At 41.8% G+C, this 24,402-nt stretch overlaps 1 protein-coding gene across 1 annotated transcript in view; it reads right to left on the bottom strand.

Annotated features, from left to right (window-relative positions):
* Positions 1-24,402, bottom strand: part of LOC138261947 (macrophage mannose receptor 1-like) — a 683,716-nt gene that overhangs the window by 641,892 nt on the left and 17,422 nt on the right. The window contains exon 2 of the mRNA XM_069211540.1: positions 14,508-14,906. Within this exon, the coding sequence (XP_069067641.1) occupies positions 14,508-14,906 (399 nt within the window). The remainder of the gene's footprint in view (positions 1-14,507; positions 14,907-24,402) is intronic.

Below are 24,402 nucleotides of genomic sequence, written 5' to 3' on the forward strand. Positions count from 1 at the left end.
GGAATCGCTTCTCCTTCCACCCCGACCTCCCATCCTCAGCAATCTGATCTCATCAGCGCGCACACAGCACACGGACATCATCAAATGCTTCCGGGATGTGCTGGAAGCCATTTGCTTTTAGCGCATCCATAGGAGAGAAAACAAAAGAGGTGAGTCCTTCTCCTGATGGGGGCGGTTGGGGGAGAAAACAGACACAGGGGGAAAGGAAAGAGTTTTTCCTTCCCCCCATGCCTGTTTTGAGTGGATTCCTAATCCACGATAGCAGGCGAGGCTGCGATTGTGGAGCAGGAATCGACCCACTAGACACCAGGGATTGTTTATGTGTATATTTTGGGGAACGACTCGTTAGACAAGGGTCACTCCCCTGAGGGCAATAATGTATTTGTGTTTCGACCCACCTGTGGGCCAGACTGGCCATTTTTTCAGCTGATCTGATCCCCGGGAGGGTCGAAACCCACTAGACACCAGGGATCACTTTATTTTTTATACTTTAGGGAAGCGACCCCTTGGGGAAGGGTCGCTGCCCTGGGGGCATGATTTTTTTGTATGTTTTGCCCCCCCCAGGGCTGGATTGGCCATGCTTTTGATGGATTTGGCCCCCGAGGGGGTCGAAACCCACTAGGCCTCGGGGATTATTGTGTATGTGTGTGTCTTTTGGGGGGCACCCCTTGAGCAAGGGTCACCCCCCAAAAAGGGTATAGGACTGATGGCGATTCCTGCCCCCCTTGGGGCCAGTTCGGCTTATTTATTATGCCCTTCTGCCCCCATGGGGGGGTCAGAAGCCACCAAGATGCCAGGGATTTTTTTCTTTGTTTTGTTTTGTGTTGGGGGGTGTCCCCTTTGGCAAGGGTCACCCCCGAAAGGGGGCACAGACCTGTTGGTCATTTCTGGCCCCCTTGGGGGCAGAAGAGCCTATTTTTTTAGGCCCATCTGCTGGGGGCAGAATCCCCTTACGAAACAGGGATCTTGTGTGTGTGTGTGTGCATGTTTTTTGGGTGGGCCCTTTGGTAAGGGTCACCTCCCAAGGGGGCACATTACTGATGGCCATTTCTACCCCCCTTGGGGGCAGATCAGCTTATATTTTTTTAGGCCCATCTGCCCCCATGGGGGGCAGAAGCCACCAAGAGGCCAGGGATTTTTTTTCCTTTGTTATTTTTTGCGTTGGAGGGCACCCCCTTTGGCAAGGGTCGCAGAACAAAGGGAGCACAGAACTGTTGGCCACTTGGGGGCAGATCGGCCTATTGTTTTAGGCCCATCTGCCCATAAAGGGGGTACAATCCACTTAGGCACCAGGGAAAACTTCTTAATGCATGGTGGCATTTCTCCTGTTTGTTCTAGTTTATTTCTCCTTTTTGTTCTAGTTCAAAGCTTTTGCTTTCTTTGCTGTGGCTCCTTGCCGTTTGGCAGTGGTTGACCTGCGGTTTTCGTAGTTGCATGTTTTAGGTAAGTAAAAACAATTTGCTCAAAATTTTATTGTTGCCTTGCATGAATGACATGTCTGTAGGTGGTGTATTAAATGCAGGTTTGTGTGTGAAATTGTCTTTAGATTTGTGCACAGTGAAATTTGTGTTGTCTTATGTCTAATTTGCTGTTCTTTTTTTCTTTTTTGTGGGATTTCATTGGTGATTGCTGTGTCTGTGCAGAGTAGTTGCTGGTGAGTCCAGCTTTTTCAGGCAAGTGAGTGGTATAGTTTTAAGTACATAACTCTTTGTGATAAAGCCACACTTTGTTTATTACTTATTTTAGACAGTGCTGGTTGTTGTTGGCGCATTTGTCAATTTACACTTCTAAGAAAGGATCACGGTTAGCCGCAGAGTGACCGCTCAGCAGGTTGTTGGCATGCTTTTTGAGTCGTATTCTGACTATAATTATAAGATTGACTCTGCATCTGAGGCAGAAGAAGAAGTGAGAGATTCTCGAAGTGAGTTTTCTGTCCGAGAGGAATCTTCTGATGAGGAAGCCACTCTCAGTGCAGATGAAGGGCCTGTTTTAGAGGAGGACACTGATGTGCCAATATTGTAGCAGCTTGGGGCTGAAAGGTTTTCCATTTGAAGAACTGACAAGTGGGTTACCCCAAACATGGGGCAGCCACAGTTGCCTGCCTTTACTCATCTCCCAGGGTGTAGAGTGAATTCGGAAAACGTTTTGTCTGTCAATTTCTTTCACTGGTTTATGGACGATGTATTTTTGGAAGAGATTGTTGAGCAGACTAATTTGTATGGGGAGCCCAATTTGAGGTACAACGCCGCCAGACTTAGGCATCAATCTTGGGATAACCAGTGGATTCTCACAAATCTGGAAGAGTTGAAAACGTTCCTGGGTTTGACTTTTTTGATGGGGCTGATAAGAAATCTGTCACTGGCTTCTTATTGGTCTACTAGTCCCTTGATGGCAATGGCTATATTTTCTCAAACCATGCCTCGTAATCGGTATTTGCTTCTTCTTTGGATGCTGTATTTTGTTGACAATGCTTTAGCCTTGCCACAAAATCACCCTGATTGTGACCGTCTTTTTAAGATGAGGCATCTCCTTGGTCATTCTGTAGATCCGTTTTCAGAGGTGTATGTTCCAGGCAAAGAAACAGGTGTGGATGAGTCTTTGGTCCTGTTCAAGGGGCGTTTGGTTTTTAAGCAGTACACTCCTAGCAAGAGGGCATGGTATGGAATTAAGATGTATATGCTGTCTGAAAGTAGTGCAGGATATGTGTATAATTTCCCGGTCTACACTGGTAGGGATTCCAGTATTGACCCCCTAGTTGTCCACCCACTTTTGGAGTTAGTGAGAAAATTGTGTGGGAACGTGGTAGATGACCGTTTAACAAAGGTCACCATTTGTACATAGATAACTTATACACTGGGTTTGCAGTTGTTCAAGGAATTGTTCAGAGTGGACACTGTTGCTTGTGGCACCGTTCATTCTAACCGGAAAGGCTATCCAAGGGAGCTTGTCTGTAAAAAACTTGAGAGGGGACAGTGCAGTGCCTTGCATAATAATGAGCTGCTAGCTGTGAAATTTTCAGACAGGAGGGATGTGTACATGCTAACTACCATCCATGATGAGAGTACTTCCCCTGTGACTGTTTGGGATCAGGTTGTGGAAGTGCGCAAACCTACGTGAATTTTGGACTACAATAACCACATGGGTGATATTGATAGAGTAGATTAGAAGTTGGGACCTTATACTGCTCTTCGTGAATCTTACATGTGATATATAAAAGTTGGCCATCCAACGTTTAATGCTTTTATTGTGTTCAAGGATTGTTCCCCTGAGTAAAGGATGACATTTGTTAAATTTCAGGAGTCAGTAATAGAGAGCCTTTTTTGGTGTAACAGGAAAGAGTTACTAGAGTAGGAGTGGTGGATGATGGGGCTAGATTGAAAGATCGCCACTTTCCTGATCACAGTCCTCCCACTCCCAAAAAAGACTTGCCCACTAAGAAATGTGGAGTCTGTGCCCAAAAAGGTATCCGGAGGGAGAGCCTGATGTACTTCCCAGACTGTCCTTCAAAGTCTGGGCTATGTGTGGCTTGCTGTTTCAGTAGTTACCACACCCCGAAAAATTACTGGGAACTACCGTGAGCTTAACCTGCCTGTTTTATATTTTCATATGTTCAGTTTCACTGTTGGCATTTTTGTAATGTATTTAGTTATAGCTTTTGTGTTTGTAGTTTTGCACTTATTTCTAATTAGTGGTTTCTTTGTTGTTTAAAAAAAATATATGGCGTGCGCATAGAGTGGCGCTTGGCTGGCGGTGTAGATGGAGTGGCGCTTGGCTGGCGGTGTAAATAGTGGCTTGCTGTTGGCCACTGCAAAACACTGCTAGCCAAATGCCAGTCCACACACTAACATCAGCTGGTGTGATTGCTGTATCAGGCATGTGGGCGTATGAAAGTGATGGGCCCTTGAATGGCACTGTCTGTTGATGCGAGTGTTGTAATGTGCTGGGCCCGTGGCTGGCGGCGTGAATGGTCTTGTGCATGTCATGTATGAAAGCTGTGTGAATGGACTGTAAAGCGGTTGGTGCCATGACTCGGCTTTACAGCTTACGAGTTGTGAGTCATTGGTTCTGTTTTTTGGCCTTTCAGTTATTAACAGTATATTTAATTTTTGTGAAATCTCTTGTTAATAAAATTTGATCTACTGAACCATCACTCACCCTCGTGCCAAATCCAACCAGTGTGTGTAGTAAAACTGACAAAACCTGCTCCACTATAATCAGGTGTCACAGCACACCTGTGACATGCTAGGTGTCTCGGTGGGACCCCAATGATGAAGCATACCACCAACTTGGTTGGTGGGTGATGGGTCTTTTTAACATAATCTTAGTGTGTTTCTTTTCACAGTTTTAGTGTTTGGTACATCACAGAAGGATGTAGATACATCAAAATGATCAGTTACAAAACTACCTCTTTTTCCGGGGGGGAGGGGTGCACATGGGTTTTTGGTCCTCGGTGCGGCCTTCATCTAGGGAAACCTACCAAACCCAGACATTTTTTAAAACTAGACACCCGGAGGAGTCCAGGGAGGAGTGCCTTGCATGGATCCCCCAACATTTTCGCACCCAGACTCCTCCGCAAACCTCAAAATTTGCTTAAAAAAGCATATTTTCCTCCATTTTCTTTGTAGGATCACCGCCCGGACACAAATTCCCTAAAAAGACCACCAGGGTCAAAATCAGGGCCATAATGTCTTGTGACAGCTGACATGTCAAGCCAGACCTAATAAAAATGTCTGCATTTTATGTTTTGTAGTTTCGTGTTTAGAGTCTATGTGTGGGACACAAAAGTGTGATTATTCATTGTAGTTGTGAGATGTAACATAGTATGTTAAGTATCGTATGCATCTAATGGAATTACTCAGTAATAGGTGGAAAGAAAAATCAATCAGCCTATGTAACATGATGATTAGAGAAAAATATTTCAAAGTCCTATATATGTGGATATTTTTACAATAGGCTTTTCAGCCATCTACACACGTCTAGCTGTTCCTCAAAATGGACAGACCAATGTGGATCAGAGAATAATACACAATTGCACTTCCACTGTCTCCTTAAATAGCGTTATTATTCACTATTTTGGCATGAGATTATTATATGCATAAACATAGAAAATTACATAACGCAATCCACCAAGTTGTCACTGTTTCAATTTATTCATCCTAACTAAGTGTAATGATATTCGCATCATGGGAAGATCTTTTACAGTTCAAGATTCCCGTTTTGGATTAATCTTTCACTTTTCCTTCGAGCCATCGCCGAGCTTTTACGATGTAGGAAATGCCTGAAGGCTTGGCTTTATACCTGTTAATCATATGTATGGATGGTTCTTGCCATCTTATCACACGTTAAGGAAACTTACAATAAATAATTGAGAAGAAAAAAAATCCAACGCTTCTACACGAAGATAATTGATGACCTTAAAAAAACATACTGCAACATCGCTTTCATTTTGAATTTAGCATTAAGCCCTGGTGAAGCGACACATTAACTGGATGGGTTGCAAAACACAAGTTGACTTGTTTTTACACAATAATTAAACATTTCTTCTAATTACTTCAGATGTATACATAAGACTTGATTTTTTTAATTATACAGAAAACAACATGTCTTTCTCGGATAAGCAACTACCACCCCCAAACACTTTGAAAATACTGTTGATGCAGACTTCACATCAAATGGAAGATTTTTTTCACAACAAACCTGAAGAATTTTCTGTGCTCTAGGCTGCTTGCACATTGAAATATGCATTATGATAATCTATTGAGTTCATCCATTCCCCGTGCTGAAGGGGAATATTTAATATAATGGCAGCATCCTGAAAATCTCTTCTTTCATACACCTGTTTACTACTTTCAATTTCAGAATATGTCACAGCTGTTTTCCTTTTTTTCTTCGACCTGGAAGTACTCTGACCAAATGCCTTTATTGCAGTCAATGGTCGATACTCTTTCTGCGGCCCTTTTCCTCTTGAATGTTTGTAATTATTTTCTGAGCTGTTATATATTTTATTTGGACTTTATTGTATTTTTTACTAAAGGAGCTTGTCTGCGCTACACTGTACAATACCTGATCACAGATAGCATCCAATTATTTTTGTGATTTTTTGACTCTCTTTGAGATGAGATGATAATCTTGCCCTATGGATCACCATGGCCAGCCCACTAAGTGCTATCCAACATTCCCCTTCTCACTGAAATGTCAGCGTACCATTCCTCCAAACGGAAAGTTCTAATCTGCACCCTTCCACTGTGTTTGTCACCCTCATTGCAGCCAGTCTTTTGAAACAATGATTTGTAGATTACCTGTGTTTGATCGAGGATTTCACCCCTTATTTATTGAGTCACATGTATATCAAGTGATACTAACATGTGCAGCATTACTTGGGGACTCGATAGTTACAGTGTGGGGTGTCAGTGCTCAGTTAGTAAAAATATAAAAGGAGGTTTTGACAGGGCATTTGGGCCAGGTATATAATGTGTCATTCCTACATATGTGGCCACTCCATCATGTGCTAGTTCATCTATGAAGTTTGAGGCCCCAGCCAGCTAGTTAGGGGCAGAGTTTTCCTCCTCAGAGGGGATTCTAGGTAGAGAAGGCCTTGACCTGCTCTCCCGGCACACCTCAGGGACTGAAGCTTTCAAGTATAATCTTTGGGGGGGTGCTCTGGTGTAAAAACGTGAGTATTCCACTCAGACAAGTTCTTGAGATAATCTTTCATCAATGAGATGTTCTTGAAGAAATGATTGACATTAGGTTTGTGATTAACCCCTTTCAATTAAAATAGTAATACACATGAAGGCAGTGTATTTTCCATGAGTCACTGGAACTAATTTATAGACAGAGGATAGTAGGCATCGCCCACGGCTCAGAAATTGTGCTCCGAAATCCACAATATATGTCCACCTGCCAGAACATGTACAAAGGAGAAGACAGAGCATACTCCGTTAGGATTACATAGTGGGGAGACCAAGTTAGTATCACCCTAGTCATAGGGCATTCTAAAGGGTGGGGGGACTTCAAAAAGCACAAGGTCAGTAAACTGGGTTTTTTGTAATAGGGATTGAGGGCACATTTTAAAATGTTGAACAATAACGCTAAAATAATGTGCAACTCTAATATTGCTTACAAAGGGTGTTTAATGCAACATTGTAGTAGGCATCCATACTTAAATGTGCCAGGTATGAAACACAAAGTTATTGCCATATTACAGATACCTACATCAAATGAATTGTAGGATCAGTACAAGGCTTGATCGTGATCTTTTGAAAGAAACGTACTTTTCATAATGAATAGTTGTTGCGCAAAATGTTTTCTTTCCATTTGCACAGATATTTCTACTTCTAAAGACTACTGTTAGATAATGAAAAGATTTGTGTGAGAAATTGGGTTGTTGGTTGACTGGGGTGTGAGCTCTAGTCAAGCAACAGCCACATTCTCTTGCAGGAAAAAACACAAAAAGTTACTAATTTAACCTATGTTTAACCCTTGGTAGGATGGCACAAAAACAATGAGGCTAAACGTAGAGGCAATGAGTAAAGTATTTATGGAGTACACAAACAGTAACAAAGTGGACACAATCAACACAATAAAAATCCGAAACTAATTTAGAAAAAGAGAGGAAATAATCGTATAATATTTGGCACCAGAACAACCAAAACCCAATTAGTAGAACTGGAGTTATGATTTTTTTAGGTTTAAGGTTCACAATAGCAAGTCCTCAGTTTTGGAAAATGGCCACCTGGGCACATCATATTTAGCACCACAATGAAGGGTCCAGCGATGTATGGAGACTTCTTGGGGGTTCATGACTCAACCAGGCTGAGTCCAGGTGTGGGTTCGAGATGGTGGGAGCCTATTATGTCCCTGTGAAACTGAATCAGGAGGCCAGCAAAACTAGCCATTGGAGTCACTTCTGGAAATCCTGGGTGCAGGTGAAGATGAAGGGTGCCACAGCAGGACTGGCCTCTGAAGGTTCAAGGCAGGCTCCAGGAAGCAAAGCAATCCTTCCAGGTACAGCAGCAGTCTGGCAGAGTGCACAGCAGGTCACAGCAGCATGCCATCCTTAAAGTCCTTCTAGGGCTCCAGTAGTGAACTGAAGAGTGGGTCTGAGAACCCTATTTTTATAACCTAGTGCTCTGCTCCTGGAAGCTGGGAGAAGTTTCCAGGAGGGTTCTTTGAAGTTCCAAGAGTTTCCTGCCACCCTGCCTGGATCCTAGGTTGTTAAGTCTGTTGTGTAGTAGCAGAGCCCAGCCTATTTAGGTGTACGTGGGGCTGCATTCAGCTCCGCCCCCATTCTACCACTGGAAAGGCCTTTCAGAGCCTGCTAATCCCACTATTGTGTGACTGTCTGGGGTGAATTCACAAAGTCTAAACTGTCAGTTACATACAGTCATGTGACCTAAGGCAGGCTCCAGGCACAAAGGGCTGAGGGCAGGAAAATGCCAGCTTTCCAAAAGAGGCGTTTTCAAACTTCTGACAATAGATTTGACTTTACCATTAAAGAGGGTTAATTGCTACAAGTTCATAGATACGAAAACATGATATATCTACCACCTCTGGTTTAGGACTTACAACTTACAAAATCTAATAAAGAATCCCCAGTGTTACCTATTGGAACAGGTAGGCCTCACAGAAGTGAGAAAACAAATGTGGGAGTTTTTCACTACTAAGACATGTAAAACTAAAAAGCACGCCCTACCTTTTGATCACACTGCACCCTGCCCTATGTGCTACCTAGGGCCTACCTTGGTGGCATTTACATGTAATAAAAGAGGGGTTTAAGGCTTGGCAAAGGGTTTTAAATGCCAAGTCGACATAGCAATGGGACACTGCCTTCAGGCTGCAATGGAGGCCTGGGAGATGTTTTAAAGTGTTACCTAAGTAGGTAGCACAATAAGTGCTGCTGGCCCACTGGTAGCATTTCATTTACAGGCCCTGGGTATATGGTATACCACTCTACAAGGGACGTACATATAAATGAAATAATCCAATAAGGTGTATGCCAATTGTTAGAAATGGGGTCTCTAGTTGGCAGAGGTATACACCCTTCTCCAAGTAGGGACCACAATCCTAGTCAGAGTAAGTCACACACAATCCAGATTATCCTGTACCCACCCTCTGGTAACTTGGCACTGAGCAGTCAGGCTTAACTTAGAAGGCAATTGTTAAAGTAATTGTACAATAAATCATACATTAACACAGTGAAAACTTCACAAAAATACACCACACAGGATTAGAAAGATAGATCATATTTATCTGAATAAAATAAGGTCAAATGATCATGATTCAATAAGCACAAGTTTAAAAAGAGTGATAAAATTTTAGAAATCAACAGTTGTCTCTTGTGATTACACAAGGTACCCGGTTTGCATCAAAAATAACATGCTTGGAGACCCCATAGGAGGAGATGGTTAGAAAATGTGGCATGTGTCAGATTTTCCAACGCGGCACAGACGATGCGTCTTTCTTTCCAGGCTGCAAGGGGCTTGCGTTGTTTTTCAGCGCACAGTCTTGGTTCCTCAAGTCCAGATGAATCCTTTGGGCAGTCAGGCAGTTCCACTTGACAGGTTGCAGGTTCAGGTCCAGAAGTGTCTGAGTTGGTGGGGTTAGAGACCACATTTGTATACCCACAAATGCCTTTGAAGTGGGGGAGACTTCAAAGAGTGGTTTTGAAGTGCACAAGTTCCCCTTTCAGTACAGGTCTGTCTTCCAGGGTCCCAATAGGGAGTTTGGCAGTCCATTGTGTGAGGGCAGGTCACTAGCCTTTGAAATGTAAGTGTCAGGCCCGCCACCATTCCAGGCCAGGAAGACCCATTCAGTATGCAGATTAGTGCAGGTGTGAACGAGTATCCTGTGTTTGTGGTTCTCTGGATGAAAAGCTGTCAACCAGCCCATCCCAGATGTTGAATGGAGACGGGCTATAAGGCACAGATGGTTTTAAGTGCAGAGAAATGCTCACTTTCTAGAAGTGGCATTTCTAAAATAGTAATTGTTGGACTTTTTTCCTTATGCAGGGTCATCCCCAATCTTTTTGCCTCCTGCCTCCTATTTTTTCTGACCTGTTTTTGTTGGCTTTAGAACTCTGAGCACTTTACCACTGCTAAACAGTGCTAAAGTACATATGCTCTCTGTGTAAATTGTACTGTTGATTGTTTTTTTCATGATTGGCATATTTGATTTACTGTTAAGTCCCTAGTACAGTGTACTAGAGGTGCCCAGGGTCTGTAAATCAAATGCTACTAGTGGGCCTGCAGCACTGGTTGTGCCACCCACATGAGTAGCCCTGTAATCACGTCTCAGACCTGCCACTGCAGTGTCTGTGTGTGCGGTTTTAACTTGCCAATTCGACTTGGCAAGTGTTCCCACTTGCCAGGCCTAAACCTTCCCTTTTCCTACATGTAAGACACCCCTAAGGTGGGCCCTAGGTAGCCCCATGGGCAGGGGGCAGTGTATGTTTAAGGTAGAACATACACTAATGTGTTATATATGTCCTAACAGTGAAATACTGCTAAATTCGTTTTTCACTGTTGCAAGACCTAACCCTCTCATAGGTTAACATGGGGGCTGCCTCTAAATATGATTAAAGCAGAGATTCCCTTTGGGAGTGGATAGACATTTCGAGTTTGGAGTCTCTGGGGTATCTGAGCTCACAACTTAAAAATACATTTTTTAGTAGAGTTGATTTTAAGATTGTGTGTTTGAAAATGCCACTTTTAGAAAGTGAGCATTTTCTTGCTTAAAGCATTCTGTGACTCTGCCTGTTTGTGGATTCTGGGTCAGTTTGACATTTAGGCTGTTTGCACCTCTCTCTAGACAGTGACACAAAAGGAGCTGGGGTGTAGCCCGCGTATCCTGATGAGCCATCTGTGCTGGGAGGGAGTGGAGGAGTGACCACTCACACCTGAAAGGGCTGTGCCTGCCCTCACACAATGCAGACTCCAACCCCCTGGTGTGTGTCTGGGGCCTGTCCTGGGCAAGGCATGATTTCACAAACAATAGAGACTTTCCTTTGAAGGCCAAAATGGGTATAAGATCACTTCTGTACATCAAGAGGAACCTCTGCCTGGAGAAGGGCTGAACAGCTGAGGAGAAGTGCTACCCTGCCTGTGACTGTGCTTTGTGGAGCTATCTTGCAGTTGCTGCTTCTGCCTGGTGAAAGGGGAGAAAGACTGTACTTTGTTGTGCATTCCTGCTTGGGAAGAAATCTCCAAGGGCTTGTCCTGAGCTTGCCTCCTGTTGTTGAAGTCTCAGGGCCATCAAAGACTTCCCCTACCAGCACCTGGACTCTCTGCTGAGACGCCTGCCCTGCCAAGTGGTGTCCTATCCAGTTCCTGGGGTCTTGATAGGTGAAGCTGGCAGACCAAGATTGAAAATACACGCACAGACCACCGTGTGGGGAAATTTCCGACGCAACCTCCGAGACGCGGCTGAAGAAATGACACACTGCCGTCTTTGCGGCTGAAATCGGCACTCCTTCTGCAGCGCGGCTGGAGAAATGACACGTCACACTGCTAACGGAGGCTGGTAACATCGCAACCCACACAGCGCGGTTTTGCTGATACCGCGCGGCAGGATTTTCGACGCAAACCTTGCTGAGCACAGAAAAATGACACAACACCTGCTCGGACCGAGTGCTTGCCCAAATCGACGCATCGCTCTCTTGAGGAGAGGAAAAATTACGCACGCCGACCCAACCGGAGAAGGAGAAACAACACACGGTCTCACTTGCAGGTGAGAAATCGACGCACGCTAATCTTTTTCTACACACACTTGCCCGTATGTGTTATTTAGACACTACCCAGGTACATTTCAACGCTAACAGTGTTTTTACTGTTTACAAAATGATTTAAGACTCTATTGCTTTTAAAATTACTAATTTGACTTATATATGTTTGATTTTTGTCGTTTTGGTCCTGTTTTGTTTAGATAAATATTTCCTATTTTTCTAAACCTGTGTTGTGTCATTTTGTAGTGTTTTCACTGAGTTACTGTGTGTGTTGGTACAAATACTTTACACCTAGACTCTGAAGTTAAACCTGCCTGCTCGTGCCAAGCCACCAAGGGGGTGAGTGGGGGTTAGCTGAGGGTGATTCTCCTTCACCCTAGCTAGAGTGAGGGTCCTTGCTTAGAAAGGAGGTAACCTGACTGCCAACCAAAGACCCCATTTCTAACAGTAATATAAACTCCAACCTCTGGCCAGACTAAATATGACTTGGTTACTCCTTTCAGATCAGAATCTACCACTCAGAAAGTATATGAGGGCAGCCCTAATGCAAGTATATGAAAGGAGCAGGCCTCACAGTAGTGGAAAACAAATTTAGGGGTTTTCCACTACTAGGACATAAAAAATAAATATGTTCATGTCCTGCCTTTTACCTACATAGCACCCTGCCCTATGGGCTACCTAGGGCCTACCTTAGGGGTGACTTATATGTAGAACAAGGGGAGTTTAAGGCTTGGCAAGTACTTTTGAATGCCAAGTCGAAGTGGCAGTGACGCTGCACACACAGGCCTTGCAATGGCAGGCCTGAGACATGGCTAAGGGGCTATTTATGTGGGTTGCACAGTCAGTGCTGCGGGCCCACTAGTAGCATTTATTTTATAGTCCCTGGGCACATGTAGTGTGTTTTACTGGAGACAAGTAATCTATGCCATTCGGGTATGAGCCAATGTTGCCATGTGTTTAGGGAGAGAGCACATGCACTTTAGCACTGGATAGCAGTGGTAAAGTGTCCAGAGTCCTAAGGCCAGCAAAAAACGAGGTCAGAAAAAAAAGAGGAGGAAGGCAAAAAGTTTTAGGGTGACCCATCAAAGAGGTCATTTCCAACATCGATCAAACCATGTTTTAGGGAGCAAGCACAAGCACTTTGACACTGGTTAGCAGTAGTAAAGTGCACAGACCCCTAAGGCCAAAAAGCACAAATCCAGCAAAAAGTAGAAGGAGGAAGGCAAAAGGTTTGGGGGTGACCCTGTATACAGTAGAGGGCCATTTCCAACAATTTGTTGTTTACAAATATTGATATGAAGGTTCACACAGGGGATGCGGTCAAGAACAGGAGGATGAATCATGGGGACCTATGTGAACTAGTTAAATATTAAGACATTGTTGCAGCCTTAGAAGTTGCTGTATGAAGACAACTGTGTTCCAGTGACAAGACATGGGATGAACATGTTGCCATGGGCGCATCAAAAGCTGAACGGTCAACTGTGGAAAGAAGAGCAACAAGTTTCACAACATTGAATTTGTGGGTCTATAATAGGGTGTGTTCCTTGAGTAGGTTAACACTTTTTCGCTCCCCTCATCCTTATACCATTCCACACCTTGCCCTTCTCCCAATTTTTTATCACAAATCTATCTGTGTTAGAGACTTTACTAAGGTTACTTGAACCTCTCTTCAGGTTTTTTTTTTACTATTGAGGTAATGTTTGATGCTGAAGCTTTATAATAATACTTGATTTCTCTCGAAATCAGAACGCTTTATGTGATTCTGAACTGACATCTTAAATTCTCATTCTTAGAATGTGCATTCTTCCCTTTATGGAATGTGCTTATTGCATTTTGTTGTGATTAATTAATTACTTATTGATTATTGATATTTCTAACTAAAATACTAATGACTGAGATTAATAATCATTATTTTGTGACTTCAGTAAAGATGAGCTACTAAGTGATTTGAAGAATAAAACCCTTTGGCTCATACCAAACTCTCTTTATCAAGTAACATAGAATTTAGACGTTGCAATGATAAATTTAATGTGATGCACAGCTCCTGATTAATCTCTATCACTGTCAAAGATCCATCGAGCTGAGACAAAGGCAGTGGGGATTTCCCTGATGAGTTATCTGATTTTCTGTAAACCAGATTTTAACCGAGATCCCAGCTCCAGCAAATCAGTTGGTAGGAGGAAGAGAGTCATGTTGTCATTTACAGGGCTGCATGTCAAAGTCTATAACCTCAGTTATGGTTTTAGCCAATGCAAGATTTTTTTAGGAAAATGCTCCAATTTGTAGGTAAAGCTCGATAGGTTTGAAAGTATATTGTAGTTGCTTAGTGATAATGCTATTAAGCAGATTTAAACAACATATTTTGCTCAGTCATCATCTTTGAACACCCAGTGCCCGCCCGTTCGTCAATGCATTTTGCCACCTAATTTTCCTAGCTCATTTTTGCAGATTCTATATTAAATGTCTGATTATCTCTAGACTATATGGCTATCTTTTTCGTTCATTCAGACTCTGGGCATTAACTGTGCACCACGAGAATCGTCGTAGAGAAACATGCTCTATAAAAATCTTGGTTGAATTTTAAGCACCATTGTCAATTTCCAAATTAAACCTAGTGAGTTGTTTCACAGCAGAGGTGTCTTGAGTCTAAATACAGATAGGTTTGGTTTAGCCAATTATGAATATAGAGACTATGGATGAACACATGAAGCTATAGATCAATGTATCCCCCCACCGTATAACATATATTGATGGTTATCTATAGTTATGTTTTCCAAAATATTACCTTCATAACCATGGGAGCAAAGATCATCATTGGTTCCATAGACCTTCCATCGGCTCCAGGTACCGGAGCCCTTGTATATAATGATCTTGGTTTGTTTGTTTCCATAGTTAAAGTGCAAGTTTTCGCCTTCAATTCCAAAGAGGGTGTCATTTTTGCATTCCCATTTTTGAAGGTCACTATTGGCATCACATGGGAGCAAACCAACGAAAGTCAAGTCTTTCTTTGCTGGCACTCCCAGGCAGAGCTTTGATTCTATGTTCATGAGCTGACGCTCTGAGATCCACCGGAACTGTTGGGATTCGCTCTTTGGGTTGCATATGGCGGCTGTCATTGAGTTTGTGCTCGTAGTTTGGGCACAGCGTTTGTGTTCTTCATTATAAATAAGAAATGCACTGGAATCTGCAACAAAAATCCATAAAGGTATGAGTTAAATGATGGTAATAAAGAGTGGAAACAGACATAGATTTGGATATTTCATACTGCAAATCACAAGTTTTCACACAGTGCTTTGGAGATACAAAGTGAATGACACGATATAAAAAACAATGGCAAGTCTGCTAAAGACTGCCGAAAATTCATACCATGAATTACTATACATTTGAAAGTATGTAAAGGTCAATTTTAGAAGTGTTTCTCTTTTTAGAGAATGTCAGTGGTAAGAAATACCAGAGTTTTTAGATTGCGAAAGCACATGCAAATATGACAGAATCGATGAAAAATAATATCTTCAAAAATGATCGTTATTTCGGAAACAAATATGACTTTTACATTCTCAGTAGTACTAAATTCATTTATTGGTAAGAATTTTACTTGAGTAATGTATGAATTTAAATTTTATGTATCAACAGCTTCTAGATAACTTCACAAACGTGATTCAAAACAAATACAAATACTGTACTCCATCCCTAGAAGAACCACATATTTTACAGATAATGCATTACAGATGGGTAGTACATTCGATGTAAATCCAGAGTAAGGTGATGTAGATCCAGCTCTTTACTAAATCAAAAGAAGCTTGTGGCAGGGCAGAGCAAAGCTACAAGTAGGTTCAATTCTATGATCCTGCGATGGCCAGGCGCTATCCACTAAGCTCGATGAGGCATCACTTTGAAGCAAAAGCTGGAGGGTCTTCTGCTAATCACCAATTTCTCTATGGTTTAACAAATGTGAAACATTGGGACAAACAAATTGGGGTCGATCCATGTAGCATTTTTCAAACAATGTGCATTATGCTAGATCTAACATTCGCATTTACCGAAAAGCAGCTAAGGTACATCCTCAAACTGACCACTATCTTGATGACTGTATTTTGAGCAGCAACTTCTTGATAGGAGACTGTGGGACATTAAGGTAAACTGGTAGGTACTGATACATTTGAAAGTAAAATGGCTTGTACTAGTGTTCATAGTCTATTCCCAACAAAGGGCAACTCTCTGGTAAATTGCATCGGTGGAAATAAATTAACCATGTCTTTCAACTCTTTAGGACAGAACATGTTTTGCCTCAACACTATTCTGTACTGAGCTAGGATGTTTTAAGACTGTACTGTGACAACAGCAGTGATGTCCAACAATCATGAAAGGAGTAACAATACTCCCTCTTACCAATTATGTAATCATTTACAGATGTTTATGTAGCATTATTACCAGGTAGCAGTGGCTGTAAGGGAAGACACTATACTGATGCAATATGTTTATATCATTGAACTCTGAAAGGACATTAACTAAATGTACATATTGCACACCACTTCAGTTTGTAGACTGCTTTTTTTAAACCAACAAAAATTGAAGCAAATGATCTGTTGGTGCTGGTTAACAATTGGCTAATTAGTTGTTTGGTTTATTAAGACCTTAATGTATTAAGGACATTCTGACAGACCTAATCTACACAACAATCTTCAACATCCACAAATGCCCTCACAAGAAAGGCTTTGACTTCCCTTGGAACCTTGTAAGCTAGTGTAGAATCAATTTGCCTGATATATGGTACTCTTTGTGAAGTCCTCTTTCAAAATCAATACCTACATTTTGGATTCTTTGTAATTTTCCTAAAATCTGTTTTATAATGTATAAATATAAACTACTTCCATGATTCATATGTTAATAAACTTTGAATGTAGGGCAAACATGTCTGGAAGGACAATCTAAGTCATGGACGCATAGTTGTGTGGGGGAGTATTATTTCATTTAATCATATGTAGAGTGGAATGTTTTCTCTAAAGTTTTAGTAGGGTTCAGTAAAGTCTCAAATGTGCTAGTATTGGACTGTAGAAAATTTTAAACACAGAGTCCTAGTCCCAAACCATCTCTACCGGGCAAGGCATAAACATTGCTGTCTGGTTTGCTTGTAAGCCCCAAAACCCTAATAGGCAGTCAGTGTTGCAGCCATGATGTGCGTCAATATTTGGAAACATTTCTTCAATTGTGCTTGTTGTTTAACTAGATCACAAGCAATGCCTTAATGCAAGCACAATATATCCTTTCCATTTTAGTCCAAACATAAGCTCAACTGTGTAGTTCTGGAACCTTAGGAACGCTTATCATTTTCTAGGTGCAGAGTATATAAAACAATGCATATATCCAATTGGGTTCTTCCAGAATGTACTTCTTCATGAACAAATAAACAATCCTTGCAAATATTTTGATCAATTTGTGTCCCTTAAATCGAGGTGGTAATTAATTAGCAAAAGAAAAGCTGTTCTGGTGGGACAGATTTCTTTGGGAATCATGTTGTTGGCCCCTAGGAGCTGCATGCTCTTCTCAAAGTGTTCCCACATAGCTAACGTTTTTAAAGCAGCACCTGCCCCTTTAATGGGTTCAGGCTTTTTTCCAGCTTGGAAACGCACATACAGGGCAGAAGGTTTGCTGTCCCTTACAGGTCTCCATCCATAGATTTGCAGCCAAAAACAGGGGTTTCCAAATTGTGATCTGCCCAATTATTAGTTATCAGGCAAGTCAATTTGCCACTCCCTTCTGAGAGAAAGTTGGGGTGAATGTTAACCAACCACAACAATAATGTTGCCATTCTTGTTTGGTCCAGTAAAGGTTTCAATAATTTAAACTTGAGCTCAAACTCTGGTAGCTCTGGCACAGAGTTGTTACACTTTACTTAAAAAAATATGTAAAGAATTTAGAAGTAACTAAACAGTTAAAACGTTGACAACACAACACAATTGAAATCCCACTCCAGTTTATAAAACTAGAGACTATTTGAGAACAAAATGACACAAAAATTTCAAAAAAGGGCAACTGGAAATATGATTTTTTTAAACGTTTTAAGTAAAAATAACACCAAAGAAGCACAAAAAGCCAACCACAGGCAATTTATCACACAAGAGTGGGACCAAGGTAAGGTTTAAGGCTGACTGCGATGAAGTGTGGGTCAGGTACAAGGCCTAGGTGGGTTAGCTCAAATAGTTACCTTTGGACTTTGAATTTTTCTAGGAAGTTAGAGTCCTCAGAGGGGCAAGGCAACAGGCTGAATCAGAAGATGTGGCCATTGACGATGGGTTGCCAATGGTTTAGATTTCTATTAAGCGGTCGGTGAAGGCGGGAAAAGCTCCAAGCAGGAAAAGTCTGGAGTTTGCACCCAGGAAGAAGCCGATCAAAAGCTACTCTGCATTAAGTCCAGTCAAGATTTCTAACTACAGACTTTTCTGGAAATAAGATTCCTTCAGAGCGGTAAGTTTGCGGACTGTAGCAGCAGAGGGTACAACATCATTGGATGCACATCAGATCTGAACCTGCAGGGAAGAGCGTGACAGGTGCTGTAGCAAAATCAGGCCTTCTGCTGACGCACCTTATGCCGATCAGCTTGGCAGGTAAGCCCAGGCCCCACAAAGCTCTCCAAGCATAATGCCTATAAAAAGTATCTAAGTAGTTTTTGGGTTACAAAGGAGGAGTACACTCTGATACCAGCAAAGGGTTAAGGACCTGAGAAACAGCACTTGAGGATCAGTAGTCACTCCACCAGAAGCCACCAGCAGGGTCCAAATCATATCCAGTTGAAACTGGTCAGCGTGCCTCTTTCAGGAAAGTTGGTTTCTTGTAGCTTTTGTGTCCCTCTATCGTAGCATGATGTCAGCCAAATGGCCCGTGGAGTCAACTTCCCAGTCCTGGTTACAAGTGGAAGCTAGTCCAGCCCTTTGCATTCGCCTCACAGGTCAAACCAGCAGCTGCAGTCCTTGTTCTGTCTCCTGAAAAAGGTGGTCAGGAGTGCCACATTTATGTCTCATTCTAGCCTGTGGGTGGTGGTGACTCCTAGCCCCTTCATGACCAATAGAGAAAAAGCAATTGTACCTGAATAAGAATGTCTTCGAGATGACGCTTGTAGATAGAGGAGAATGCTTCTTAATCGAGGTATGAGAGAATCTAACCCATATTATAAAATGTTACCCCAAAATCGCTATATAACACATGAATGAATAGGCCTCTTCAAACAAGAATTGGGGACTCTCAATGCTGCCTATTTAACAAATATCAAACTCATACTAGCATCATCTCTGTGTTTGTTCAAAAGTACCATAAGCGGAATTTATTTTTGCTCAACAAGCTGTTTTCAAGGGGTCTTTTCTGCATTTGTATTCAAATTGCCTTATAAATCAAAAATTCACTGTGTACAATACAATATGAAAATTAATTGTATATAAAATGTAACTGTTTTCCCAACAAAGTTAGCTGCATTTTTGTTTTATTTTGGGAAGGGACAGTTTATGGTTCAAAGTGTGCAGATGCAAATTAAATATGTTCCATGGTCACTACCCTTCCTAGGTTTAAAAAACATTATGAAATCCACTACTCCAAATGATGAAAACAAGCCGCCTGCTCATCCCTGGCAACTTCTATATCTCAAGCGTGTCATGTATCTACAGTTTCCAAAAATATATTCCATGCTTGCAAATTAACAACATTCAGGAGGGAGACTCCTGATTTTTAAGCCCAACATGGCTTTATTTAAGGTGTCTTCGAAAAAGCAGCCCATTAGACCTAAGGAGAAACGCTTTAAGAATATTTATTTCCCTGAGTAAGTTCCCTTTAAAATAAAAAATGCAGGTCTTGATTGGACAATGATTCCATGGGGCATTTCCCTGGGGTTTGGATACATTCGAGGTCCGGTTTTTGAAGGTTGAGGGCCCTGTCTGTCTCAGGCTCCCAGGGATTTATGGCAGGAGGCGTAGTAGGTAAAAAGAGAGAGATAAAGAGATGTTAAAGAAAGAAACAGTATAGAAGGACAGGAATGGAGGGAGCAGGGGCTAATTTGATCATTTTTAGCAAAGGATGGTTTAAACATTCTTGCCATGGCTGGTTTAGGTTCCAAGTCCTGCCCTAAATAAATGAGCCCATGCTCGAAAATATGGGTAGTTTTGTGCTGTTTCACCGAACATTACCTCGCTTAAACTTTGAATTTACTCGACATGGCAAACACGCGCAACAGAGATGAAGCGTTAAAGGATATAAACATATATAATTCAGTTATTTCTGCAAGATGAGTAAAATATGTTGTTTAAATTTCACCTTAACTACTTTATATACCGTTAAGTATAAAAGAACGCTAGTGGTCTGCTTTGCACTGCAATAACTCGTAACGGGAAATAGATAATTTTCGCTTTGAATAAAGAGGAAAGCTTTTGACCTAGAGATAGTTCTTCCAACCTTGGGCTTCCGTTTCTTGTCTTTTGGCTGCAGCTTGTAAAACCCAACAAAAATCTAGTGACCATCAGACATTTTGTCTGCCACCGGCAGACAATGAATTCTCCAATGAAAAACAATACAAGGAAATGTATTTTCATCTATTTTTATTAACGCCTTCGAGATACCATTCTTGGAGATAGCTGACTTTGCTTACAGTTAACTAATCATATAAATAATTTTTGGGAATCAGCTAAAAATAAAGTGATGTTTTTTCATGGTAGATACGTTGTTGGGGCCCAGTGTGGATTTTTCTATAACGCTATAAGGTTTTCCGCGCTGATGTAAAAACGAACTTTTGCAAGCAATAAATACTGAGTCACAGGGAAAGAATTTTCGAGAAGAGACACGCACCTTGTCAAATTCGAATATTTAGGCAGCTTTATCTACAGGAATAATTTAGCATAAGGGTCGCAAAGTGGATAACAAGGAGGTGGCAAAATGATGCTACGGAAAAAAAAAATATGAAACACACCCAAAGTCGGATGACATTGACAATAATGTGTCATATGTTTTCCCGGTATGAAATAAACACTTGCATGTAGATGTCTGTTACTTGTGGTGGGTGCACAGGGACATAACGTGGTTAAAATGCAGGGTCAGAGCTTGGTCAGTAAGATTAGGGGGTGGGTGAGCTTCAGGTTGGTATATCGTGATAAAATCCATTACAAGAAAGGCAGTGCAGAAGGGGAGTTTAAGGAGCGGGAGAAAGTGATCCAATTGCAAATTGTAACCACAATATTGTAAACACAATATTTCGTAAAATAGCAAACATTTCTTAGACCTTTAAACCATAGCCTGTGTAAGAGGTGTGTGGGTGTGTTTTGTCTGTGTATATATATGTAAAAATCCCGTGTTTTATCAGACTCCTCACCATACCTAACTGAGAACACCTGCACCCAAATATTTGCTAGAGAATAGATTTATTACAAGTGGGTGCAGCATTCCAAACACCTCCTGAAGCCACGCCTCTGTAAATAGACAAAAAAAGTGATTTGTAAGCGGAAGGTCTTCAACAAACACTTTTAATTAGTAAAGTTTGAAATTGTTAAATTCTGTCAAAATGTTCCAGCTCACATGTCAGTAATTTGTGAAAATACATTTATATAACTTCTAAAGCAACTCATTATCAAAAAAAAAAAAAAGTTAAAGACAGTGATAAAAAACCAAGGATTACCTGTGAGGTACCAGAAAATACATGTTGAGGCTGTGATGCTCATAAATCAATCTGTCAGTTAACAGAGGGTTGGGTGTGCGATCGGGTTGGATCAGTGTAGGACATCATGCATCTTCTTGTTTTTATTATGAGGTGATGCAACGGGAGAATGATGCGCTCACAGCAGTGTTTAATTTGAGCCGGTGGTTTCCAGTGGGGCGCACCAGCACTTATTTTCGAGGGCCGGCACTTAGGGCCAGATTTACAATGTTTTGGCACCGGGGAGCGCCGCAAGCCTTCTTGCTGCACTGTGCTGCGTCAAAAAAAAAGGGAAGGAATGTGTCATGTCTACGAGATACAGCACATTCCTGTCCTTTTGCCCTGCGCTGGTGCACAAATTGCTACCATGAGCCAACACAGGCACCCGTGTACCATGGTGCAAGGGTGCCTGCAATGCGGCGATTATTGTTTTTGTGCGTAAAGGGGCTCCTTCCTGCACAAGAACAATCCCAAGAGAAGTTTTCCTCTTTCTGTGTGTGCTGCAAAAGGCTGCACACATAGAAAGAGGAAAAAACGGGGAGAAATAAAGATATTTCTCCTGTTGCATCATTTTTACACCACCACTGGGGTAGCGTAGGGTTTTGACGCATTCCCAGGTTTACAAAACCTTGTGAATCTGGGAATGCGTCAAAATACATGGGTGTTGTGAGGGAGCACCCTCTCAACACCCAGGGAAACACCTCCCTGATCCAAAGTAAGACAACACAGCAACTTGTGCTACGTTGCCTTACTCCATATCTACAAGGCCATGTAAAGGCATACAAAAAGGCTTTACATGACCTTGTAGATATGGGTCAGCAGCTTGTGCCATCAATGCATCAATAAAAGTGACGCATCAGCTGCGCAGTCCACTTGTAAACATGGCCTTAGTTTTGTGCATCAAGCATTTACTGCGAGCAAAAGATACATATGGGAAAAACAGAGAATAAGAACAATGAAAAAACGTCACAAAAGGGAGAAGCAGAAAGCTGTAAGAGTGAGATAAAGGGGCAGGGAGTGTCTTTAAATGGATTAATGAGGCCCGAGATTATTTTATGATTATGCTGCCTTAGTATACGCACATTTAATTGCAGCACCTGCAAAGGAGAGCTTTGGGCACCGGCACGTTTTTATTTACAAATTACGCACTGCAGCAGTGTGTGGATGTGCTCACACTTATCCTTGCCTGTTCCTTGTTGGCTGTTCTCTTGCCCTTGGCGCTATGTTTTTTGTAGGGTTAGCTTCCTCTTCAAAGCTTGGCCTTCCCTCTTTCTAACATTTAGTAGACATCTGCTTGTCATCTCCATTTGCTTGGTTTTATGTTCTACGGCTGTTTGGTATTGGAGCTCCCATTCTTGCCTCCCTTGTTTATGTTGTCCTGTTATGCATGTTTGGATCACAAGGAGATATTCCAGTTGATGTAGAAGTCTTAGCATAATGTCTGAATTACTTTCCAGCATTCTTCATTCTTCATAGACCTGTTTTTCGTCATCCCATTAATTATTCCTCCCTCTGACTGATCAATACAGTGACAACCTAAATGATGTTTCTAGATCTCCTTACTTATGTGCTTCATGTGTGCAAATGTAATAACAGCGGCAAAGGGCACTATCCCTGAGGATAGATAAGGCCCTTGCCTTGTTGGAATTGGGCATGAATGGGCATGAATGTGTGGATGAGTGTGAGTTGGTGGTTTAGATATTTAAAAACAGCCAGTTTTTAAACCATTTCGCACATCAAAGTGGATGTAGAGAACCCCAAATCTTCCATACAAGTACTCTGGAGCCTACGTTTTGTACATAGAACAATGTGCCAGCAACTCAAGATTGTATTAATTAAAAAACTAGTCAAACGTGAGGCCAGTATGGATCTGAGTGTCCTTCTTTGGCAGTGCGAACTTTGAATAGTAAGAAGATCCAGTCCAGCCGATTGCAATGTCCAGTGCCAAGGACGGACGAGTGGGCAAAGCAGAGACCTTTGAATAAAACACACATTGCACAGGAAAGCCGATGAAGAGCTCGAAGGACCTGAGGCAATGTGCTGCACACGCAGATATGTTCTTATCACCTGGAGGCCACGTTGTAGATCTGAGGCAGTAGAGAATAAAGATAGGCTCAACCCAAAGTGCAGGCCCTTGGTGATGGTGGTCAATACCCAGTGAACGAGTCCCAGTGTGCGTAAAAATGTAACTTTAGGTTCTCGCGTCAAAGAAGGTGGATTTAGTCAACTGATTAATTAATGGAACAATACCTAATTCAGTGTAAAATATAATTTCCAAGTCCCTCTTTTAGGTGGAGAGGTTCAGTGGGGTGAGTTCGTAGTGGCAAAAGGCATCGGTTTCACATGTAAGGAGGTGAGTTGTTTTTAACAAAGTTTTAGGAGTAAGCAAGCCCTCCAAAGGTCAATGCTCAAGCGAAGGGGAAAAGGGCACTGAGGTCCACAATCGTTAGGTTTTACAGATTAGGGATGCTTTGCATGTTGTTAGCATATTTCTAGCAGGTGATGTTAAGCGATCTAATGAGATCTGCAAGAGGTCTGTGGTAAATGTTGAATAGGTCGGTGTTGGCAGTGAATCCATGTAGAAAACCTGCATCAGAGGAAACATCGGGCTCTCTCGCTCGGTTTACCCACATACCCCTTGTGCATGCACGATAGAAAAACGCATCTATATGCTTTATCAATGCTTATTTTTTATTCCAATTAAGTGCTATACTATGACGTTGAAATTGGAGTGTATTAGGCATCCTCGCAACCCACAACTCAACATCTAGCTATTGAATACATCGAAAACTCCTACCCTATTTCAGTCCTCTTCTTATCATCTCGGCCGCTTCACTGAATGCATCCGCTCTACCTACAATCTTGCTTGCCCCAAGTTACTTACTTGCTTGGCTTAATTTAATTGTCCTACAAATAGGCTTTGATGAGTTTAACGTAATTTGCCATTCTCATTACCCGTTCTTTAATGCTCAAAATTGTTGATGCTGCGTACTTTTACGAAGTTTTATTTTTG

This window comes from Pleurodeles waltl, chromosome 10 (genome assembly GCF_031143425.1).
Source record: "Pleurodeles waltl isolate 20211129_DDA chromosome 10, aPleWal1.hap1.20221129, whole genome shotgun sequence".
Lineage (NCBI taxonomy): Eukaryota > Metazoa > Chordata > Amphibia > Caudata > Salamandridae > Pleurodeles > Pleurodeles waltl.